The 22,330-nt window shown below is 36.5% G+C and overlaps 1 protein-coding gene across 1 annotated transcript; it reads left to right on the top strand.

Annotated features, from left to right (window-relative positions):
• The first annotated feature begins 1,339 nt into the window (after window positions 1–1,339).
• On the top strand, window positions 1,340–20,812 carry LOC125812217 (isoleucine--tRNA ligase, chloroplastic/mitochondrial). The gene is made up of 22 exons (XM_049491740.1): window positions 1,340–1,590; window positions 2,236–2,434; window positions 2,586–2,740; window positions 2,818–2,919; window positions 4,732–4,801; window positions 5,889–6,001; window positions 6,122–6,190; window positions 6,455–6,562; window positions 6,994–7,141; window positions 8,300–8,531; window positions 9,068–9,354; window positions 9,485–9,621; window positions 9,714–9,861; window positions 10,404–10,535; window positions 13,601–13,729; window positions 14,308–14,435; window positions 14,518–14,682; window positions 15,027–15,152; window positions 17,469–17,542; window positions 19,025–19,274; window positions 19,652–19,831; window positions 20,237–20,812. Exons 1-22 carry the CDS (start codon window positions 1,492–1,494, stop codon window positions 20,516–20,518), a joined length of 3,333 nt encoding a protein of 1,110 aa, XP_049347697.1. The 5' UTR covers window positions 1,340–1,491; the 3' UTR covers window positions 20,519–20,812.
• Window positions 20,813–22,330: the final 1,518 nt, after the last annotated feature.

The raw sequence follows: 22,330 nt of genomic DNA, 5'->3' as shown, positions 1-22,330 counted from the left end.
ACTATGGGTTCTCCAATAATCCTTCGAAATATGAATGTAATTTTTGTCATCAAAATAATATGAAAGGTCATTAGACACGCGATTGTCGTATGACCTAATTTGATAAGTTTTACAAATCCTCCATTAAAAGAAAGGAAGATAAAGTGGTGGTACACTTGACCTTGATGTTAAGGTATACCATACAAAAAACGATAAATTTCAAAAATATGACAATGAGCTTATAATGTAAACTTATGAAGCACATACAAATGATTAATATATTTCTTGAAAAGAATGTGACTTGTGATAAACACCGTGAATACTCGATCGTTCTGAAAGTGAATGAGTCAAGATATGATAAAAACATTATGGATTGAATACCTGCCACAACTCTTCTCTATGGAAATTTTGAGAAAAATAAAATAAGATTATTTTGAAATAAACAGTCATTGATTGTGTACCTTTGCACATCATAAATATTGTGATATATTTTTATAAACTAACAAAAGGAATAAAAAAGAAGAAATGATTCTTGTCAATAAAAATTATAGGAATTCAAAATTAAAATTAGAGCAAATCCAATGATGCAAGGAACAAGAAAAAAATACGAAAGTATTATCACATTTGCACCCAAGGAAGGAATTTTGGAAAAATAGGAGAAGACAGAGGCCAAATTAGAACAAAAATCTTGAGTTTTTGATTTAACTCATTTTAAATTGGGATTAATAAGTGGTCATCTACTTCTATTTAAGATATATGTATCTAGACGTTGTAAATATATGTAATATATTTTTATAAACTAACAAAAGGAAAAACGAAAGAAATGATCCTCGCTTATAAAGATTATAGGAATTCAAAATTAAAATTACAGCAAATCCACGATCCAGGGAACAAGAAAAAAAATATGAAACCATTATCATATTTGCACCCAAGGAAGGATATTTGGAAAAATTGGAAAAGACAAAGACCAAACTAGAACAAAAATCTTGAATTCTTAATTTAATTCATTTTAAATTTGGATTAATATGTGGTCATCTACTCCTATTTAAAATATATGTATATGGACATCGTAAATACATGTATTTAGGGATTAAAATATAGTAGACATTGTAATATCAAAACTAACTAGCAAACAAGTAATTAACTCCTAAACTAGTGAAATTTGTATTGTGTATGCAAAAAAAAGCCAGTTGACGCTCTAAATTCCATCTACATATCATATAAATTAGGACAAAAGAAATAACATATATTAAACGTGTGTTGACATGGACTTTTATGTATCTAGTACAAACTAGAAGGGTTGGAAGTGCAATTCTTTTCAAGAAAATCACAAGAGCAAAGGCACAAAATACAATTATGGGGGAAATAAAGGGGCTGAAATCGCAAACGCCAAGGCACGGCGCATAGCAGCTTGTTGTCTAGTCCAGTTATCCACAAAGCAGAGACGCAGCTTGTTTTTCCCTCTTCTGTAGTCAAAGCAGCAGAAGAAGAAAGCTTCAAACTTTCAAATGAATGGAGGCCACTTTTTTTCCTAAACGCATCACTGCTTCGAATTCAGTTGTCTTTGCCCTTGCTAGAGCCAAAATGGCAATGCAAACTTCTTCTTATAAGGTTCTTTTTTATGAGTTTTCTTGTTAAATAAAAGTTGCCATTTTGATGGGTTTCATTGCTTTTCCTAAATTTCTTATTAATATGAATCTTATGAATGTCATTTTAGTTGACTATTGAAAAAAATGACAGCTTTATGCTGTCAAGATTTAATTTTTCTTTGGTTAATTGTAACTTTGTCGCCAGAAGGGATTAAGTATCAATTGGGGTGTCAATTTATTGTGTATATCTGCATAATGGATTGTTGCCTCTACTCATATTTTTTTGTAAAGAGTCTTGAATATTGTTATAATACTGGCTGCTTGATCAGGAGCTAGTCTTTCTAATTGAGCTATTATTCTGTTCTTTACTTATTCTTAATGTGATCATTCATTTGTTGGAAGTAACTTTCTTTCCCAGAAGGAATAGGACCAATTGGCGTTGCTTTATTTTGTGTATCTGCTTAAGTGTTGTTGCTTCACCCATTTTTCCTATGATTATTGTTGGGATGCCAGATGCTTGATGAAATGCCACTCTTTTACACTTCATATTTGAGCAGCTATATATTCTTTGCTTACACCTACTTATATCGTGGTTGATTTCTTTGAATGTTGTGGCATATTCATTTACACTTCATGTGGCTGATGTAGAATCTTTTATATTGCTCAGCTTTGGTCATTAAAGAGTTGCTCATCCTTAAGGGAAACCACTTCAGTTAGCCTGTTAAATTTAAGGAGTAGCTCTTCTGCTAGAGTTTTCTCTCTTATGAACATGACCCGCTACTCTACCTACTCCAATGATGATTCTTGTCCCTCCGGGAAGAGGAGGTCACGTGGACCAGTAATGGCGGCCAAGAAAAGGTCTGAAGGTAGGGAATGTGACTTGACTTTGCTGGACAATATGGTTTTCTGAATACAAAATGAACGTAGGCTATATTTAGTTACTAGTCACTTTGGTTGTTGCTGACAAGATGCAGCGTTGTAAACTGACTGGCCTGCTTGATATTGTCCACTGTCCAGGGGCTAAGCAGGATGATGGGAAATACAAGGACACAGTTGATCTTCCAAAAACTGCCTTTGGCTTGCGAGCAAATTCCACAGTTAGGGAACCTGAACTTCAGAAAATATGGGATGACAACCAGGTTTTTAAAAGAGTTGTTGAGAGGAACAATGGGGTGAGTGCTCGAAGACTGACTTAAGCGTCTTTACAAATGATAATTGCTTTTGACTAATGCTTAGAGTTTCTTGATAGGGCACTTTCGTTCTGCATGATGGACCTCCTTATGCAAATGGTGACTTGCACATGGGACATGCTCTGAATAAAATCTTGAAGGACATTATTAATCGTTATAAGGTTCGTATGTAAGCTCACCCTTCTGTAGTTCTTTTTGCTGTATGTGCATTGAACTAAGTAGAAACACATTTGGTGGTTTTCTTGGGTGGTTAGCTTTCAAGCAGCGATAGTACTTTAGCTTGTTGTGTGCTGATGAGTAAATTCTTGATTGGGACATTTGGATTTAGGTATCAAGTTATGAACAGTCACTGCTTTGACCATTTGGGTAGATCATATTTGATTTGCCATGTTTGATTATAGGTAATCCGTTGAGAGCGTTGAGCCTGTGAGTTACTCGCTTTCAAGTCTTGATCTGATAACATAGAACATTTTACTGGTAATGAGCCCTGTTGAGATACTTTGAGATTCATCTGTGGAAATTCTCTGTTGAGTTAAATCATTTTGTGATAGTGAAACCCCTCATCATAAAGTTAATTCCGTTCTTTTCACCATACTTGATAAACATAAGTCCTTCATTAAGGCTTCATAAAATGATGTCATTGTGTAGCTCTTGGGACAGAAAAAAGGTGAATCTTCTGCAGTATCAGATGAAACATACTTTATAAGTAGGTGTTTGGACATGAACTGGAAATCATGATTTGAAATCTTTGATTTGGGTAGAGATTGATTTGAAGTTGAAATTTTGTTTGCACATGAAAAACCCCACAGTCTCTGAAATCTATCAAAACTTTCCAATATACAATATAACCAAATGAGCAAACCATAGCTCATATGGTATCTAAATATCTTAAGGTGCTGCATTAATAAATCGCCTACAACCATGTTCCTTGTATAAATAAATGCTTGAGAATACATGCTGTTACTTGCTGAATAAAGGTTGTAGAAGAAAGCAGGCTGAGTGTATGGTCAGAAGGCTGCATTAATAAATCGCCTACAAACATCAACCTCAGTCACTTCCTTACTGGAGCCTGAAAATGAACATGGCAAGTTGAGCCAAAACAAACCTGAGTGTATGTAGCTCACAATGTGGCTCACTGCATTTTCACCCCTCATCAGGTGGGAAAACAAACAAAGATGGTAGAGAAAGATAAATCCTTCTATATCTTACAGAGTGGAACATAAATGAAGACTAGCTATGCTTTATCTAATTTCTATAGTCGTTGGTGTTGTCAGATAATTTGGCAAAATATTTCTTTTACTTCTCAGTTTTCACTTAGAAATATTACATGATTTGCCTACATAGTTTGAGATGTAGTATAATATCACCTGCTTTTATCAATTAGATTTGGATAAACAGACCGTTTTGCATCAATGTTGGCTAGCCTAAGCTCATGAAACAAGCAGGTTATTATCCGTGAATCTTTAGGTAAGATTTGTAGTTTCGTCTGCTGTTATCAACTAGATTTGGATAAACCGATCGTTTTGCATCCATGTTGGCTAGCTTAAGCACATGAAACAAGCAGGTTACTACCTGTGAATCTTTAGATAAGAGTTGTAGTGGACAAATAAATAAGAAAAAGAAAGGTTTTAAGGCTTTAACATGAGGCTGCTTCAAAATTTTAACATTTCAAAGTGCTATGATAGCTGTAGTATTGTTCAGTCTAGTTGATGTCTAGTGTGATCTCTGTTGCCTAAATTTTGTTATATGGACTCATCAGTCAAGTGAACACTATTGTGAGTTAACAATTGATTCTCATAGGCTACCTTCCAGGCATTTCTGGTGCCCACAATTATGTTGTGTTTTACTAATTATGTCAAAGTTGAAATGCTTTCTTTAGAATTAACGGGCTGTCACGGTGTCACCCCTGCATGTATTTCATATCTGTCTATTAGATTTTTTGTCATATCTCATTAGTCCTTCTGTTTTTTCAGCTTCTTCAAAACTTTAGAGTTCAGTATGTTCCAGGTTGGGATTGCCATGGCTTACCAATTGAATTAAAAGGTAAACATCATTGCTTGTGCAGCTTCAGTTAAGTTTGTTTAATATTCCTGTGCTTAACTCTAGATAGTTAATATATGAGACTAGTCTATGTTAGCAGACCTAACCAGCAGTTACTGAGAATGCGCTTACCAAAGTTGGCTTTATCCTTAAAGAGTACCAATTTGGTGAAGTACTTTGCCTCTGGGCTACTTCAATTGTTATATTCAAGAAGCAGACATTAGTTGTTGCTAAAGCATTTCTGATGCAAAATAGCTTGTCCGAATTTCCAAAAATTGTGAACCAATTACAAATCGAAGTTGCAGATGCCAGATGGTTGCCTGTGCTTTACATATAGCTTTACTTAGGGTCGATTACAATTCTTTGATTGACTTTTGTTGTCCTTTGCCTACTCTCTTTTTGATTCTTTGACTTAGCTACACTGGTATTTCTCAAAATTATAGATCATGTGTACTTCTGGTTGTCTTCTTCCTGATCAAAACCAATCTCTGAGACAATTTCCATGTTTCTTTGAGATGTAAGAAACATAGAGCTATTATTGGTTTGAGAGCTTGTAGTCCCAAGTACAACCATGAGATAACATCCACTGTTTCCCTTGAATCCAATTTATTATTTTTTTCCTTGGTTCCTGATTAGAAAGTGTGCCACAACCTTCTCCTCAGTGAAGCCTGGTCCTTTTGTGTAGAAGGTATAATAGGGAGTAGTGCAGAGTCTCTGTGGAAACACCATCTGCCTAAAGTTCTTTTCTTTCACATGCTTTATCAGGTCCTTATGATTAGCAAGCTGGCATTCTCATGCTACTCCATCTTATTCCTTAAACTATTTGGCAAGACTCTGCTTTGGGAAAATGTAACTTCTTATTCTGAGTGTCTTAATTCATGCTGTACCTTATAAAAAAGAAGATTTTTACAATTCATGCTGAAATATCTGGATTGTGGATAAAAGATATGGAATAAGGGTACCAAAATTTTAGAACATACTCGTATGCTTTCTCCTTGTAAAAAGAAGAAGATATACTCATATGCTTCTCTCTTCCGTCTGTGCCCCCTAATTTGTATTTTGGTGGCATGACAGCTTATTTTAACTTCAGTGTTACAGTCACTAGATGATGATGCCAGAAAGGAGCTTACACCTCTAAAATTGAGAAACAAGGCAGCCAAATTTGCAAAATCAACTGTGCAGAGTCAGATGGCATCATTTAAGGTTGTTTATATTTTGCTACTTCCTGTTCTGTATTCTTTCATCTTTGACCTTCTATTCCTCCTTTCTTGTTATTCTGCTTTGTTCCTAATGCTAACATCTATGGTCCTGAGATGCATGCAGCGCTATGGAGTATGGGCTGACTGGGATCAGCACTATCTAACTCTTCACCCAGAATATGAAGCTGCACAGGTATGGTTACTGCAATTCTTATAGCCCCTTCAATGTGTTTAGCTGAATCTCCCATAGTTCTGCTCTTATGATTGGCCAAGCTTTTCTGGTTTGCTTTTGCACTATATGTTTTGTGTGCCTTCTATTTCTTTCCTTGTTATGTAAGCTACCACTAGTGCTTTCTCTTTGACGAGTAAATTGCATATTTTTCTTTTTTATATTGACAATAATTATTCAAGCCAGTCTTACAAAGATCTTTTTTCCTGCTTGATGCTTCTCTACTAGATTGAAGTATTTGGCCAGATGGCTATTCAAGGTTTTATATACAGAGGCAGGAAACCAGTTCATTGGAGTCCCTCATCTCGAACTGCACTTGCAGAGGCTGAACTAGAGGTATTTGAACTTGTAAATTGTTGCTTTTTCTCGAAGAATCCTACTTTCTATGTGACTGTTGATTTGACCTGGGAGGTTGGTAGAACTTGAATGATTGACAAGGCAGTGGATTCTGCTATTTTTTGGCAGATGAGGGTGAAACCTAGTAAGTTGTCTGGGTAATAGTACAGTCTGGGTCATATCATTGTTGTATTTCCCATTTTATTTTTACTAGAAGAAATTTGGTCTGGTTAATGTCTCCTCTCCTTTTGTTTGATTTGAAATATATTATATCATAAGTAATTTACTGGAAAGGCTGAACATCGTTACTTTGACCTGCTATTCATATAGTTATATGAATATGTCTCTACATATGTGTTTTTGTATATGTATATATTTTATTTGTGTGTATATACATGGTTCTCTCTGACATCATTGAAGTTTATATGCAGTATAATGAGGAGCATGTGTCAAAGAGCATGTATGCTATTTTCAGACTAGTTGGTGTACCAGCTTCATGTGGCTCATTGAAAGAATTCTTGCCCAATCTATGCTTGGCAATTTGGACAACAACTCCTTGGACAATACCAGCTAATGCTGGTAAGGTGTTTTGCGAAATCATCACAGTTTGAACTTTTCCGCCTTTTCTTTAACTAGTCCAACTTAGAAAAGGTGTTATGCTTCGAATTTATTAGCTGGAACTTTTCATCTAGCATAAGACAGTGGAACTAAGGCTTCGAGTAAAATATTTCCTGCTGGACAGTGGTAGTTCTATGTTCGAGATATTGTATTTGTCACTGTTGTAAAATGACACATAAAAACACGAAATGGTTAACTATAATCTGGGAAAAATTGTCTAAGATAAGTGTGCATGATTTGGCACTGCACGACATAGCCATTTATGAATTGAGTATATAAAAACACCCAAACACCAGATAGTGCTGATGCGATTCACTCATGAGCTAGCTTTTGGGGCTAAGTTAGGCCCAAGGTCTATTTCTTCACATGGTATCCTTGCCAAACCCATCGATCCCTGTTGTATTTTTCAGTGTTGGGCATTCGTGTTATGTTATCCACACTCCAGTTGTTTAGACGTACAGGGGGTGTTAAGTCCTACATTCACTGAGGAAATGGGTTATGGTCTTCTTATATTGTCTTCTGCTATTCTCTCCTTGTGATCTAGCTATTGGGTTGAGCTAGACCCAAGGTCCGCTTCTTCACAATTGAGTTTATATCCGTTGCTTAGTGAGATTGAGCTTTTCACTTATTATTTCTGTTATTGCTTTATATTTTGAGGAATCTGCTTCTTGGGGGAGTATCATTTGCTGAACCGGGTTAGTGTGTATTTCAGTGTCCATCTTTATGCTACATCCTTTTTCCTGCCTTTTTGTGAGAAGTAAATATATGAACTAGATAAAGTTGTGTCTGTGAAAGGCTTAAGTAACCAATGTTTGATTTGTTCTCAAATTTCAGAATTTGGAAGCATTTCGGGTTTGCGAGGTTGCACTATAGTTTGGCATGCTAAATATAATTTCCTTTTCAAGTGAAGTTCTTGTTTTGCTTTAAAATTGAATTTATTTAGCACAGTCCATTCTCTCAACAAAATATAAGTGCTGCTAGTCTTTTATCATGTGAAGTTTTGCTTGGCTTTTCTATAGTTAAGGCTCATCAAGTCGTGGTATGGAAATTCATTTTTTCCATTTCTGTTCATATATTGAGGTACAACTATTGTCTAATAATATATGTGGGGGTTTGCAGCTGTTGCGGTAAATAACAAGCTTCAATATGCCATTGTTGAAGTTTCCTCAGCCTCTGTAGATGGTTCTACATCTTCTGGTGATGGAAAGAAGAGGTTTGGAAATTTCATGAAGGGCGATAAAAGTCTACATCTTATTGTAGCTCTGGACCTTGTATCAACATTAGAATCAAAATGGGGCTTGAAGCTTACCTTGAAGAAAACAGTTCTGGGTTCAGATCTTGAAAATTGCAGGTGAAGTGTTGATCTTGTAAGCTTGGTTGTCCCAACTTATTATTTTATGCTGCCAAATACAATTCAAATGGTAGCACCCTAAGGCGTGGCCTAGTGGTCAATGAGCTGGGAGAAGAACCATGAGGTTTCAGGTTCATATCTCAGCTCTGCTGATGCAAAAAAACACTAAGTGATTTGTTTCCATTTGCCTAAGCTTTGGTGGGATTAACCGGTACCTATGCTGGTGGGAGGTAGCAGGTACCCGGAGGAATAATCGAGGTGTGCGCAAGCTGGCCCGAACATCATTGTTTAGAATTTTTTTTTCAAATGGTATATTTCCATTATTTTTCACGATTATATTCTGTCAAAAGTCCATGTTAAAGGATGGACCTTATGTATAAACCATGTGGTCCGATAGTTCATGACGAAGTTGTCACTACTGTTCTGCATGAGTTGGTTATCAAAAAAACAAAATACTGTTGTCCATGAGTTTCTCACACTTGTTACTAGAGAGGAATTGTTTATTACTTCAGAAACCTACTTCCAACTTTTCTCAGGTACACCCATCCTATAGATAGCCGGGAATGCCCCATTGTCGTTGGTGGTGATTACATTACAACAGAGTCAGGAACTGGATTAGTTCATACCGCACCTGGTCATGGACAGGAAGATTATGTAACCGGCTTGAAATACGGTTTGCCTTTAGTTTCCCCTGTTGACGATGATGGGGTATTTACAGAAGAAGCTGGACAATTTAGGGGGCTTGATGTGCTTGGCAATGGCAATGTTGCTGTTATTGATTACTTGGATGAACACCTGTCAATGGTCATGGTAGAGCCATACAGTAAGTGATTTTTTCAGTGCCTATTCCGGATGTCTGCAACCTATAAGTCTCCTGTGATTCATTAAATATTGTTGATATTCTTTCTGAATCTAATCCTTGTTTTCTCTTCTAATAAATAAATGTTGTGCAGAACACAAATACCCTTATGATTGGAGAACAAAGAAGCCCACTATATTCAGGGCTACTGAACAATGGTTTGCATCAGTGGAAGGATTTCGTGATGCTGCAATGGATGCAATCAACCAAGTAACATGGATTCCTTCTCAGGTATTTGTTATACTTCTTAGGCTCTCAGATTTGTTGAAGATGGCATCTGGTCCTCTAGTGGCTTTGTAACTGAATAATATGATTCTGTCCAGGCAGTAAACCGTATTTCTGCTATGACATCTGGCCGCTCTGATTGGTGTATATCACGCCAAAGGACATGGGGAGTCCCCATTCCAGTTTTTTACCATGTTGAATCAAAGGAGCCACTGATGAATGAAGAGACTATCGATCATATCAAATGTAAATCCCTCATGTTGTGATTTCCTGTACTTCTCTGTTACGCTGGATTTTTATTGGAGCATGATAATTTCTCTGATCAAGTACATGTATTTTCATTCATAAAATGTGGCTAAGCTGGACGTATACAAGGGGTATACCAAAAGGTAAAGAATCTACAAAAGGATATGATTCTCTATAAACTCCATCCAATCATCTATACAACTAGGAAATTTCTGTTCACACCAAAAGAAAATAAGGGAACGGAGACTACTCTATAGTCTAGAGATACTCGACTCTACACCTTCAAAAGCTCTCTCATTTCTTTCTCTTTAAACTATTCACATTAAAGCAAGTAGAATCACATTCCAGCCCTTCATTTTCTCTTCTTTCTCCTGCTCTTCAATCTGAACATCAAATCTTTCATAGTATTTGGCATTTCCGACCGAGTGCCAGGTTAAAACCAGGCAAATAAATTGAAACGGAGGGAGTATTAAATATTAAAATCTTTAGTTTGTGTTTAGAATATTCTAATGTTAACCTCACACCGAATCATGATTTTGCAGCTATAATTTCCCAAAAAGGAAGTGATGCATGGTGGTACATGGCAGTGGAGGAATTACTTCCTGAGAAATATCGCGATAAAGCATCAAACTATGAAAAAGGGACTGATACAATGGATGTCTGGTTTGACTCAGGTGATATAGCTTCTTTCGGTACTCTACCTGTTGAACTAGCTCAAACAATTTCCTTTGTGGGCATAAATGTTGATCATTGATTGTTTGAAACTTTATGGCACCATGGTTAAAATCTAATCATCTATTAGTTTCTACTTTGCTTCTTGTTGTATTTGGAAAGCAACTTCATCTATTCATCAATACTAGAGTGTGTTTGGGTTAATTTTAAAGTTTGGTTAAACTAGCTTTGTAAGAACTTTTTGGGTTATTTTAGAATTGGTAGGACTCTTCACTTTCGGTGCTGCACCTGTGTCGAAAAGACATGGGTATAGGATCCATACCGGATCTGGTCAATCGATCTTGGTTACTTTGACCAATATTGGAAATCAAAACAAATGCTAGGGTGAAACAAATTTAGGCATATGCCTTTTCGGAGAAAATAAAAATAAATTTAGGCATATGTTCGTTAATATCATTAAAAGATACTTGTATTAAGAAGTCAACAACCAGAAGATACTTTAAAGTTATTTACAGGTCAACATCTCTATTGAATGTTGGAAAAAAAACATCACTATTGAATGTGCAATGAACTGAAGAAGTCTATCATGACCTCTCATTTGCAATAGTGAAAAAATTGTTAGGAGCATATGTACTTAATAATAATTACTGATTCAAACTTGCTCTAAAATATTCATGCATTCCTTTCCATTCAAGTAGTCCATAAATTAGGCATATTTATACAACTCTATTCGTAGATGTTTGAAATATTTTAAGCCAAATTAGTGAAGACTTTCCATTCTCGATTCAATTACCGCTATTCTCGCTAAAGCTTGAAAATGTCCAGCCTGTAAGTTCCTTTGTCGTTAGAAAAAAAAAGAGATATTATTTAATATTTGAATTTCTTCCTTTTTCTCTCCAACACTTTCCTTGGTCAACAATCAACTAAAGTCCCGCACCCGTATTCGTATCTAGATCTGTACCCCCAAATCTTAAAATTTAGTATTCGAACACTGAAGGTTGATCAGCAGAACACCAGAACCTTAGTATTAATTGTTTGCTGAATTTCTTGTTCTATCAAGATCAAGCCCAGTGTTTTGGGAAGCGAGAAGCGGAAAAAAGCGACGAGGGATCGCTTCACAGAAGCGAGAAGCGAAGCGCGCACTTTTTTTAAGTAAAGCGATATTTAGTATAAAAATAAAAAAATATTAAATAACTGAATAGAGGTAATATATTCTTAGATTAAAAGTAAATAAATAGTCAATAATCCTCATAAGTCATAACATATAAAGTAAAAACATAATTAAATCACAAAAAATGCAGCAATAAAAATATAGAAAAACACACAGCAGCAACCAAAAAAAAAAACAAAAAAAACAGTAGCAGATCAGTCGCAGCAGCCTCGCAGAGAAGAAGAAGAGAAGAAGAAGAAGAAGAAGAAGAGAACTTACAGCAGTGGCCTGGCAGCAACCAAAAATAGAAAAAAACGTCGCAGAGCAGTCGCAAAGAAGAAGAGAAGAAAAAGAGAACTTACAGCAGCAGTCGCAGCCTCGCAGCAGTCCAAACAATAAATTTGAAGTCGCGTAAGGATTTCAGAAATTAAAAAAAAAAAAACCTTACAATTTTTTTAAAAAAAACCCTAATTAGCGCTTTTTCAAATTAAGCGTGCTTTTTCACACTTTCGCTTTTCTTGCTCTTCTTGCTTCTACAGTAGAAGTGAGCGCTTTTTCAATGTTGCCTCGCTTCAGGAAATAAAAGCGCAGGGGCTGCGCTTCGCCACGCCTCGCGCTTTTCCTCACTTTTTATAACACTGATCAAGCCCTTGTTTATCCTTGGTCATTTCTTGAAGTTGGTGTAATTAATTCTAATGTGTTTTTTGAACTCTAGAATGCATGTGACTACCAACTCTCTTTGCATTGCTTCTTGATCATCTTGCTGGTGGCATGCTTATTGGAATTATGTACACGGACTTTCTGAAATGTCTCTCCAATAGTCGGCCAGTCAAGAACTCGCATGTCTAGAAGATGTAAGTAGCGGTAATAAGGATACTGAGATGAATGCGTGGGTATACTAGGAGAGATATGATTAGGAACAAAGATATTCGAGATAAGGCAGGAGTGACCTTCATGGTGGACAAGATGACTGAGTTGAAGCTGAGATGGTTCGGGCACGTGAAGAGGAGATCCTTTGATGTCCCAGTGAGGAGGTGTGATAAGTTTTCTATGGTAGGTCTTAGGAGAGCAGATGTAGGCTGAAGAAATATTGAGGAGATGTGATTAGATAGAACATGACACATCTGCAGCTCAACGAGAACATGATCCTAGATAGGAGGATATGGAAGTCGAGGATTAGGGCAGAAGGTCAGTAGGTAGTCGAGCGTTGTCTAGTTTTCCTTATCAGTATTATTATGAGTACTCTCCTGCTGGCTGCTACTGTATTATTCTCTTTTATTATTACCTGGTGTTGCTCTGCTTCAGTTATCATACTGTTTGTTGTTGCTATTGTTCTTTTCTCCATTATTTTCTATATGGTTTCTTCACTATTGTATTTCCTTTATTTATTGATCTTGATATGCTTTACTTGATGCAAGGGTCTATAGGAAACAACCTCTCTACCTTCACAAGGTAGGGGAGGGGTAAGGCTGCATACACACCATCCTCCCCCGACCCACTTGTGGGATTACACTTCCCTTTTCTTCCATCCTTCTCTCTCTCTCTTTTTTCCTTTTTGTGTCTTCTCTATTATTGTTGTCTTTTCCTTCTCTCCCCAGACCCCATTTGTGGGATTACACTAGTATGTTGTTGCTTCTCTGTTGTTTCTTTGATGTTTAGAAAGGTTGGGGGATTGACCCATATCCATGTGTGCCTTTATTGTTGTTTGTCCCTTGAAATAATTCGAAGGTCCTGAAAGAACCCAACTGAGTGTCAGCTAAGTCAAGTGGACTTGACTACCACCACAAATTTCTTGAAAAGAAATTAAAGCTCTGTCAGCCAAAGTTCAGCTTTAGCTGTCTAACTATATTTCATGTTTAGGCCCTTATGTAATTTTTCTTTAGCACTAGGATTATAAGTTAACCTCTCTTTACACAGGTTCCTCGTGGGCTGCGGTGCTGGACAAAAGAGAAAGCCTTAATTACCCTGCAGATTTGTACCTCGAGGGGACAGATCAGCATCGTGGTTGGTTCCAGAGTTCCTTATTAACAAGTATTGCTACAAAAGGTAAGGGGCATTTGAAGTCCTGTTCTTGATCCTTTGTAGTATTAGTTAAGAAGCTTTAGAGTATCTTTTATTAGTCTCTTTTTTCTCCCATGGAAAATATCAAGCTCAGCTATGAGAAGTAGGAAAAGAACAGAGTTATGTTTGAACGTCCAGGGGAATTGGTGATCCCCTTAAACTCTTTTGTCTCTATGGATCTTTAATTTCTACATCTGAAACTATGACTATATTCTCTACTCTCTGCTATTATTGATAAAGGTCTCTCTCTCTTGCCCCACTATGTGGACTTCATCCATAGACCTATAGTGTACCATCTTTTTCTCCTTCAAAAACAGTGGTAAGTTATACTCTGAAAGAGGCTAAAGGATTTGGAGAAACTCTTGGAAATTGGAGACATTGACGGATGATGCAAAAGAAGCAAATTGTCAAAATACTTAATACGGGATCTTAGTACATGACAGTAATTACCAATTTCATTATTTTTAGGTTTTGGTTCTTCGACCTTCTAATAATTTCTTACATTTACCAGTTTCAAAAAAAAAAGAAAAAAAAAATTTCTTCATTGCATGTCATAATTGCAGGCCAGGCCCCTTATCATGGTGTTATTACACATGGATTTGTACTGGATGAGAGGGGGTTGAAAATGAGCAAATCTTTGGGAAATGTTGTTGATCCAAGGATGGTGATTGAAGGAGGGAAAAACCAGAAGGTATGTTGCCAATTTACAGCAATTTTTGTGCAAATCAACATGTTCTTGCCAAGAAATGACGTCTCTACTTTTCCTTTGACAGGAAAATCCTCCATATAGTGCTGATGTCTTAAGGCTTTGGGTTTCAAGTGTAGACTATACTGGCGACATGCTAATTGGACCTCAAGTCCTTCGTCAAATGTCTGACATATACCGGAAATTGCGAGGAACACTCCGATTCCTTCTAGCAAATCTCCATGATTGGAAAGTAGGTTGAACAATCTCAATTGAGGCCATTTTCAAATGAAAATGTTTACGCACATATTCTGATTATATTTGCAACATCATCTTCTTTTTCCGCTAAGCTCTCTCTCTCTCTCTCTTTCTCACACACACACACACACGCGCGCGCGCACACACACAAACAAACACCTAGAGCATTTGAAATCCGTGTCATAGATGATCCCTCTTATGCTCGACTCTTGAACTGAGTATTACTTTTACTTGTTAAAGTTGATGATTTTATTAATTATCTTGATTCTTGAATTAGATGTTCAACTTGACATGGTAGTTTTGGAAGTTGAAGTTTTATTTGAAATTTTCTTTCTGCAGGCTGATTATACAGTCCCGTATAGTGATCTTCCGATGATTGATCAGCATGCATTATACCAGCTTGCTAATGTTGTGAACAACATTAGAGAGAGCTATGATAGTTATCAGTTTTTCAAAATATTTCAGGTATGGTTTCTTTAAAAGCCAAGTTGATGTTTCAAGTTCCTGAAATGTGATGGCTCTTAAACTTTGGTTACATGGAAAAAGGAACTTGTTTGCTTGAAGATAGTAAGAGAGTGTATTTTGAAGAAAAGGAGGAGCTTAACAGTTTCTGTTATGTGCAAGAGTGGGAGGGTCTGAGTCATGGTTTAAACTATGTGCGTTAGTCTTAGTGCATCAGCAGATGAGATTATGGCTGCAACTAGCAGATTAGTTGTGTCGTATCTGTGTTTCAATGTGAACTAATTGTTTAGGTAGACGTGGCACTTTAGCAGCGATGTTTAATGATGTAAACACCATTTCTATCACCAGTCACAGTAAAGGTCAAGTCTTTCATCACTAACTCTGCCAAAGTTTCAGAAGGTTAAAGGCTGAAGTTTTCCTACTTGTTCTAGTTTTACTTGATAGTTATACGATGGTTAAAAAAAATCAAACTTGATATCATGTGAAGTCTGAAGAAACTAGAAACTAAACTGAGATTCTTTATTCAAGTATATAAGCCATGTCAGTTCCCCCAAAAAAAGAAAGAACCATTTCAGCCACCAATCAGACATCGAAGTCAAGATCCTGCCCAAAGTTTCAGAGTGTAAAATCTGAAGTTCTCTAGAGGCAGTCAGCTCGCTGCAGTTGTACTTCGTAGTGTGGAGCACAAAAGATAGTTGAAGAGTTCTGGCTGCATGGAGGATATTTTGGGAAAATGATCAAGGCTTAGCACTAGAAGTATGGAAGAAAACATTTGTTCAACAGATGAAAAAGGTAATACAGAAGAAAAAATAGAAGGTCAATATCGAAGGTCCTTAAGATTGATGACAAGGAACATAACACACCAATCCTGTTGAATACAATGATTTTTATCCAGCGAAGGAGCATTTCCTTTACTTTTTTTGAGAAAGTAAGGAGAAGGGGAGGGGAGCCTTGGAGCCTCTGAGTAACCTATAGGTCATGTAGGCTACCCACACCAAACTCCCTTGGGGTGTGGTTTTTCCCTGAACCCTGCGTGAATGCGGCACACTTTGTGTACAGGCCTACAGGGTTGCCCTTTTTGTTGTTGAGAAAAGTAACGATCTTATTGATATTGCACAACACCAAGATGTACTGACAAATATGTACAAGTAGAGCAAAAAGAAAAAATATTCCTAAAATCATGTAAGGATTCCATGAATCCTAACAGTTATTCATCCTCATTTACAATTCCTTTCCACACCAAAATTAAAACAAAATTATAAAATAAACGTAAATCTTTATGAAAGAGTTAACAGTATCTTCAAAGCAGCTTATGTTTCTTTTTGTCCAAATGATCCACCAGATGCAGGATCTTCATCCTCATGTACAATTGTTTCTACGCCAAAAGTTAAATGAAATTATAAAATAAACTTAATTTTTATGAAACGGTTAGCATTATCTTCAAAAACCTTATGTTTCTTTTTGTCCAAATGATCCACCTGATGCAGACTGGTATTAAATTCCACCACTAGTGGATGTGTATTTCTATAAGCGCTAGATGAAAAACTATCAACTTGTTAGGAGTTAGTTTTGGCTTGCCAATAGCATTACTGGTGGATATTTCTGCAAAACAGGGAGGGAATGGATTGATTATTATCTAGTGCTATGTTGGATCACTTCTGAAACAGAATAGCTTGAATATTTCCAATGGAAGGTAACCTAATAGCCTGGCTTGAAATGATGAGGTTAGATTGGGGGATTTCTGGAAGAAAAGCTCCATGATACACTTAAGGAATGTACACCTTCATTGTTACCTAGTTTGTTCTATTCCAGCACAGCGAGGAAGCTCGTCATGGTCAGGTCTTTTAGCTGAGAATGTAGGTACAAAAGCAGCAAATTCTATTTGTTGGAAATGTAGTTGCAGCTGTGTCAAGGCCTAGTGTAAAAACGAGGGAGGAGGTTTAGCTGCTATAAAGTGGCTGCTGCTGCTGTGTGTGTGTGTGTGAGAGAGAGAGAGAGAGAGAGAGAGAGAGGGGCCTGGGCCGGAATAGATTGAAGCAAAGACACAGTAGCAATTTCTTGTCAATATTATGGCAAGAAGATAACAAGGATCCTACAAAAGATTTGACATATTACTCCAGTAAAATGCAATCTGTCAGATAAATGATTCCGGTCTTTAACAATATGTAGCATTATTTCTTGTCAATATTATGGCAATCTTTGTCAAAATGAATTTGATTATCAGCTGATGGTCACAGTTGTTTTGATACTTATTTACTACTTTCATCCCTTTAATAGCTGACATCCATTTTTATGTTATTATTTTTAATGTCCGTGCAGGTGATTCAGCGCTTTGTGATAGTTGACCTCTCAAACTTCTATCTTGATGTCGCGAAGGATCGGCTTTATGTTGGGTAATACATGTTGCATCTCTACATACTCTCACCTCTTGTTCTCTTCCAAGCTTGTCTAATGTTTCAAGTGCTGGATTTTAAAAAAAAAAAATAACAAAAGAATATAAAACAAAGCAAAGACATCATGCTACCATATTAAAAGAGCTTTAAATATTGTAATTATGAAGGATTCATTTTTCAGTTTTGGCCCCTCTTTGTATAAGGTACTTCTGATGGTGGCCTCTGTTGAACCTGCAATTCGGTTTGTAGACTTGATTTATCCCGAAGTTGCTTTTTGGCTCGTTATCTATTAAACCCATTCAAATGCCATCAAAATGAGCTGTATTTAGGTACTTTTTATACAATATTTTGGAAAGAAGAAAAATAATCAGAAAAAGGTATACCAAATGAGATCTGCTGCTGGTAGGGGAGGACCAAAAGTGCACCAATATTGCAAACATGAGGGACTATTAGTGCTCCATGTGAAAACTCAAGGATGATTTTGAGTCTTAACCCAAAGATGAGGGACTATTTTGGGCCTTTTCTTAGTGCTCCATGTGAAAACTCAAGGATGATTTTGAGTCTTAACCCAAAGATGAGGGACTATTTTGGGCCTTTTCTCAACTTGAGATCCCAGCTACTTCTCTTAGGGAAGTTAGTATTCTCAGACCTCAATTCTTGACTCAGTGTCATCATTTCGGTTACAGGTACTATGTCCCGTGTATGAGTTGTTGGGTTTTATGAACTCTGTATATGAGTTCTGAAAGATCTTCTGAAAATTGACTTTGTGTGGCGGATTGCGTACATTGCTCTTCCTTTACATTGAGGCTTCTGCTGCTATGGACTTTCTTTATATTAGAAATTGTAGGCCAAGAGCTTTGAATCCAGCTTTCTGCTCGTTACATGAACTACAGCTTGTATTGAAAGCTTAGTCAGATGCTAGTGTAAATTGGTTGAGTTGCAGTTAAAAATGCATGCTTAAGTCAACATATGTTGCAGAGAAGAGGAATTACTTTGTGCAGTAGATTTGTTTTCTGTGAAAATTCTCAGGAATCTGCAGATCATCTGTTTTCGCATTGCAATCATACAAAGCAGTTACGTGAGCTGTTCCTGATTATGAGTGGTGTGCAACAAATGATGCCAAAGAATGTGACCCTATTGGTTTGTTGGCGGAATCAGAAAGTCAGGAAATAATTAACACAAATCTGGAAAACCATACCTCTCTGCATCTTTTGGACTATTTGGTTGGAAAGAAATAAGAGAGATTTTGAGAATCAGAAGAATCATTTAGCTATTGTTAAAACTTAAAAATAGAGTCTTCAATGTGTACTTTTGGTGTAGGGTAAATCTGGTAGAAGACTTAGTTCAGTACATGGATTTTATAGAAGTTTTGAGATTGTAACAGATACAACAGTGCTGTAGTTTGTATGCTTTGAGTACTTTCTTGGTACATTTTTAATGAATTTTACACTACCTAATAATTATTTTTTTTGTTATTTTCAGGGGGAGTGCAAGTTTTACAAGGAGGAGTTGTCAAACAGTCCTTGAAGCCCATCTGCTTTCAATAGGAAGGATAATTGCTCCTATCTTACCCCATTTGGCTGAGGATATGTGGCAGCATCTTCCTTTTCAGTATACGGCTGAAGATGGGCATGTTGCTAAATTTGTTTTTGAGTCAAGATGGCCTGAACTAGATGCAGAATACCTTTCCTTTCCAGGGGAAGAAGTTGACTTTTGGGGAAAAATTCTTGAGGTAACTGCTATACATCTGAGCCAGCTAACCCACATAGTTTGGCCCAATACTTTTATCTGTTACCAGTTGGTTAAACTTAAGTTTGGCCTAGTATTCCAATCTGGCGACCAGTTGCTTAAGTAAGCTCAAAGGGGGCTGATATCTGTTTATCTATGATGCCATACAAGAAATCCACAGCGCAGATTGGTAGCTTTAAATTTGAGGGAGCAAATGATTGTCCATGACATCAGATTCTATTTTGTTTAATAATTTAAACTATTCGTGGTTTCATTCATGCTGCCAGACAGAGCCTATTTTCTTTCTATTGAATTGTCACTATCTTCAGGCTACTTATTCAATCATTTTCTGATCATGACAATTTGAACAACTATGACCAGCTAAGGACGGAAGTTAACAAAGCATTAGAAGTAGCTCGAAGTGGAAAATTGATTGGTTCCAGTTTAGAGGCCAAGTTGTATCTCCATTGTTCTAATGAAAGCCTGGCTGAGAGACTAAACAAAATGTGTGAACCTGCAAATGAGGCAGATGCTTTACATCGCATATTTATAACATCTCAGGTATACTGCAGTACTCATTTTAACTTTGTATAGTTAGGACTCATGCTCAAGATTCTATAGGTCTTGGTATAAATGTGTCCAGTACTTGTCTTTTATGAGTACCTGCCTTCCCCTCTTTTTAGTGTTAGCTCACTTGAGACTGAAACAATCTAAATTGGATCCTCTTGAAAACCTACTTCTGAGTTGACACCAGTCATATTTTTTGGGTTGGTTACACTTGCAACAAATATTGGTCATCTTTTCAGCTGAATTTCGTTACACACGTGTGGTAGTAGTCTTAAAAGGTGAAATACTCTGTTTAGGTATTCTAGGCCTCCATAACAGAAATGTCTTCTTTGAGCGCATAATGTAAGTGGTTTTCTTGATTTTATACATCTTATGAGTGTATTCTTGCAATTTTCGCAGGTGGAGATTCTCAACTCATTGCAAGATGAAAGGATTAAAGATGTTCAGTACACTGGAGAATACCTCATGGAAGAAGGGGACAAAATCTGGATTGGTGTATCTCGTGCAAATGGGTCGAAATGTGACAGATGCTGGAATTATTCACCTCAAGTAGGTTCTTTTACTGAGCATCCTTTGCTATGTGGCCGCTGTCACACCGTGGTTATCAGTCTACAAGCTCGTGATCTTGATGATTTATCCAAGGTCACACACAGTGAAGCAAAGGAGGCTATAGCACAATGAACTTAATCAATATATCATGATCCACAAATCTGGAGGTTTACAGCTACTACAAGCTGTAATTCTTGTGTCTTCAAAAAGTTTTAATTTCATTACCAAATATGAGGCATCAACCCAAGTCTTTCATGTAATTCATTAGAATAGAGAAAGAAAAACACAGAGATATCTATTTTTTTAAAGTTAGGATAGTATTTTTGTACATGCATGATGAATAGAAAGATAGTGATTTAACTGGTATTGTGATTTTTTTGTAATCGATTTGATTCAGACCTTATTTAACAATATATTACAGGATTATTTTTAGACATTGCTTGTTTTTATTTTATTTTATTGTTACTGTTATCACTTCAACTGAAGAATAAATTGAATATAATAAGCCCAAGTCACAACCTGATGCAGTCAATTTTCAGCAAATAAATTGTCTTATTAAATGTAATACAAAATTAGTTAGATTAAGTAATTTTTTTGAACTAAATAATTAAAAATAAACTCATTTGCAGCCAATTTTTAGTAATCCCTCCCGCCATTTAATATATGACCGTTTGGGTGAAAACATTTGCCCCCAATTTTCAAAATCCCTACTCTCTGTATCGCAAAACCCTCCGATTCTGTAATTTTGTAGATTCCCGCCGTGGACGGCGATCCTTCTCTCACCGGCGGCGAAATTGAATCGGACAATTGCCAGGTTTCTTCTGTTCTCTTTCTGATTCTTCTTTATTCACTCTGCAACCCAATGTTGTTTTTGTAAAAACTGAGAATTTCGAAGAAATTATGAAAATTTAATCAAATCACATCATTTATGTTTCTTTTGATATCTTGTTTCAGTAGTTTATTTTATTCGTCAATTTGATGTGGTGGGAGCTTAGTCTATTTTGAAGGATTGCCCTATTCTGCTGCTTTATATATACTTTGGATAGGTGGTAGAAAGAGACATTAGAGAAATGTGGAAATTGATATGAAGAAGGGACTAACGTTTTGCACAATTTTGAATTTGTTTTGTTCATTATTTCAAGAACAATTAACTGTTTCTCCTGGTGAATACAGTAATATGGGCGAATTTCCTTTCCTCCGATAGAATCTTAAACATGTCAAGAAATATTGCGCGTCTAATTTCAATTTACTTTTATAGTAATATCGAGTCAAAACTGTTTTAACAAAAATAGTGCATTTCATTCATCTCCGAAAAGTGTTACAGCTGATATGAGGGGAACATACAAAGCATGGTAGACCTCTTAACTGCTTTGGGAAATAGCTAAATGATATCTTCATTACAGTTGAGATGATTCAAATGCCTATGGGAGAAGAGAATCTAGTCCTATACAGGACTTCTACATCATTTACACAAAATTTGGACTTTGAGGGATCAAATATGGAGTCAACTGGTGTTTGTTCCCTAGTGGATTGTTTTTGCAATGCATATCGTTAACTGGTGTTTGTTCCCTAATGGATTGTTTTCCTTTTTGTCAAATAAACCTCTAGAGCAGATTTAGCTCTTATATATTTGTAGTTGGAATTTTTCCTTTCTTCTCTAATAATTTTACCCTTTTTTCACCAGAATTAACCATGGTTTCCATCAAGCTAAACTCGAAAGGCACAGACTTGAAGATCCAGCTGAAATTACGAGCTCAAGCACGAACCCTTGTAACAAAAATGAGGTGCAATGTCCAACAACTCCAGATCCAATGGTTGGGGTTTCAGGCAGTAAAAATCAAGAAAGAGATCAGTTATTTGGTAATGACTTGAAGCAAGTCCATCTAGATGATGTGAAACTTAAACCTACCATAGCCAAGTTTGTATCTGGTTTGGGTGCACTAG

This window comes from Solanum verrucosum, unplaced genomic scaffold (assembly GCF_900185275.1).
Source record: "Solanum verrucosum unplaced genomic scaffold, falcon-dt-bn FXZP01000115.1, whole genome shotgun sequence".
Lineage (NCBI taxonomy): Eukaryota > Viridiplantae > Streptophyta > Magnoliopsida > Solanales > Solanaceae > Solanum > Solanum verrucosum.
The sequence above is the reverse complement of the archived record's forward strand: the minus strand, read 5'-3'. Positions and strand labels throughout refer to the sequence as shown.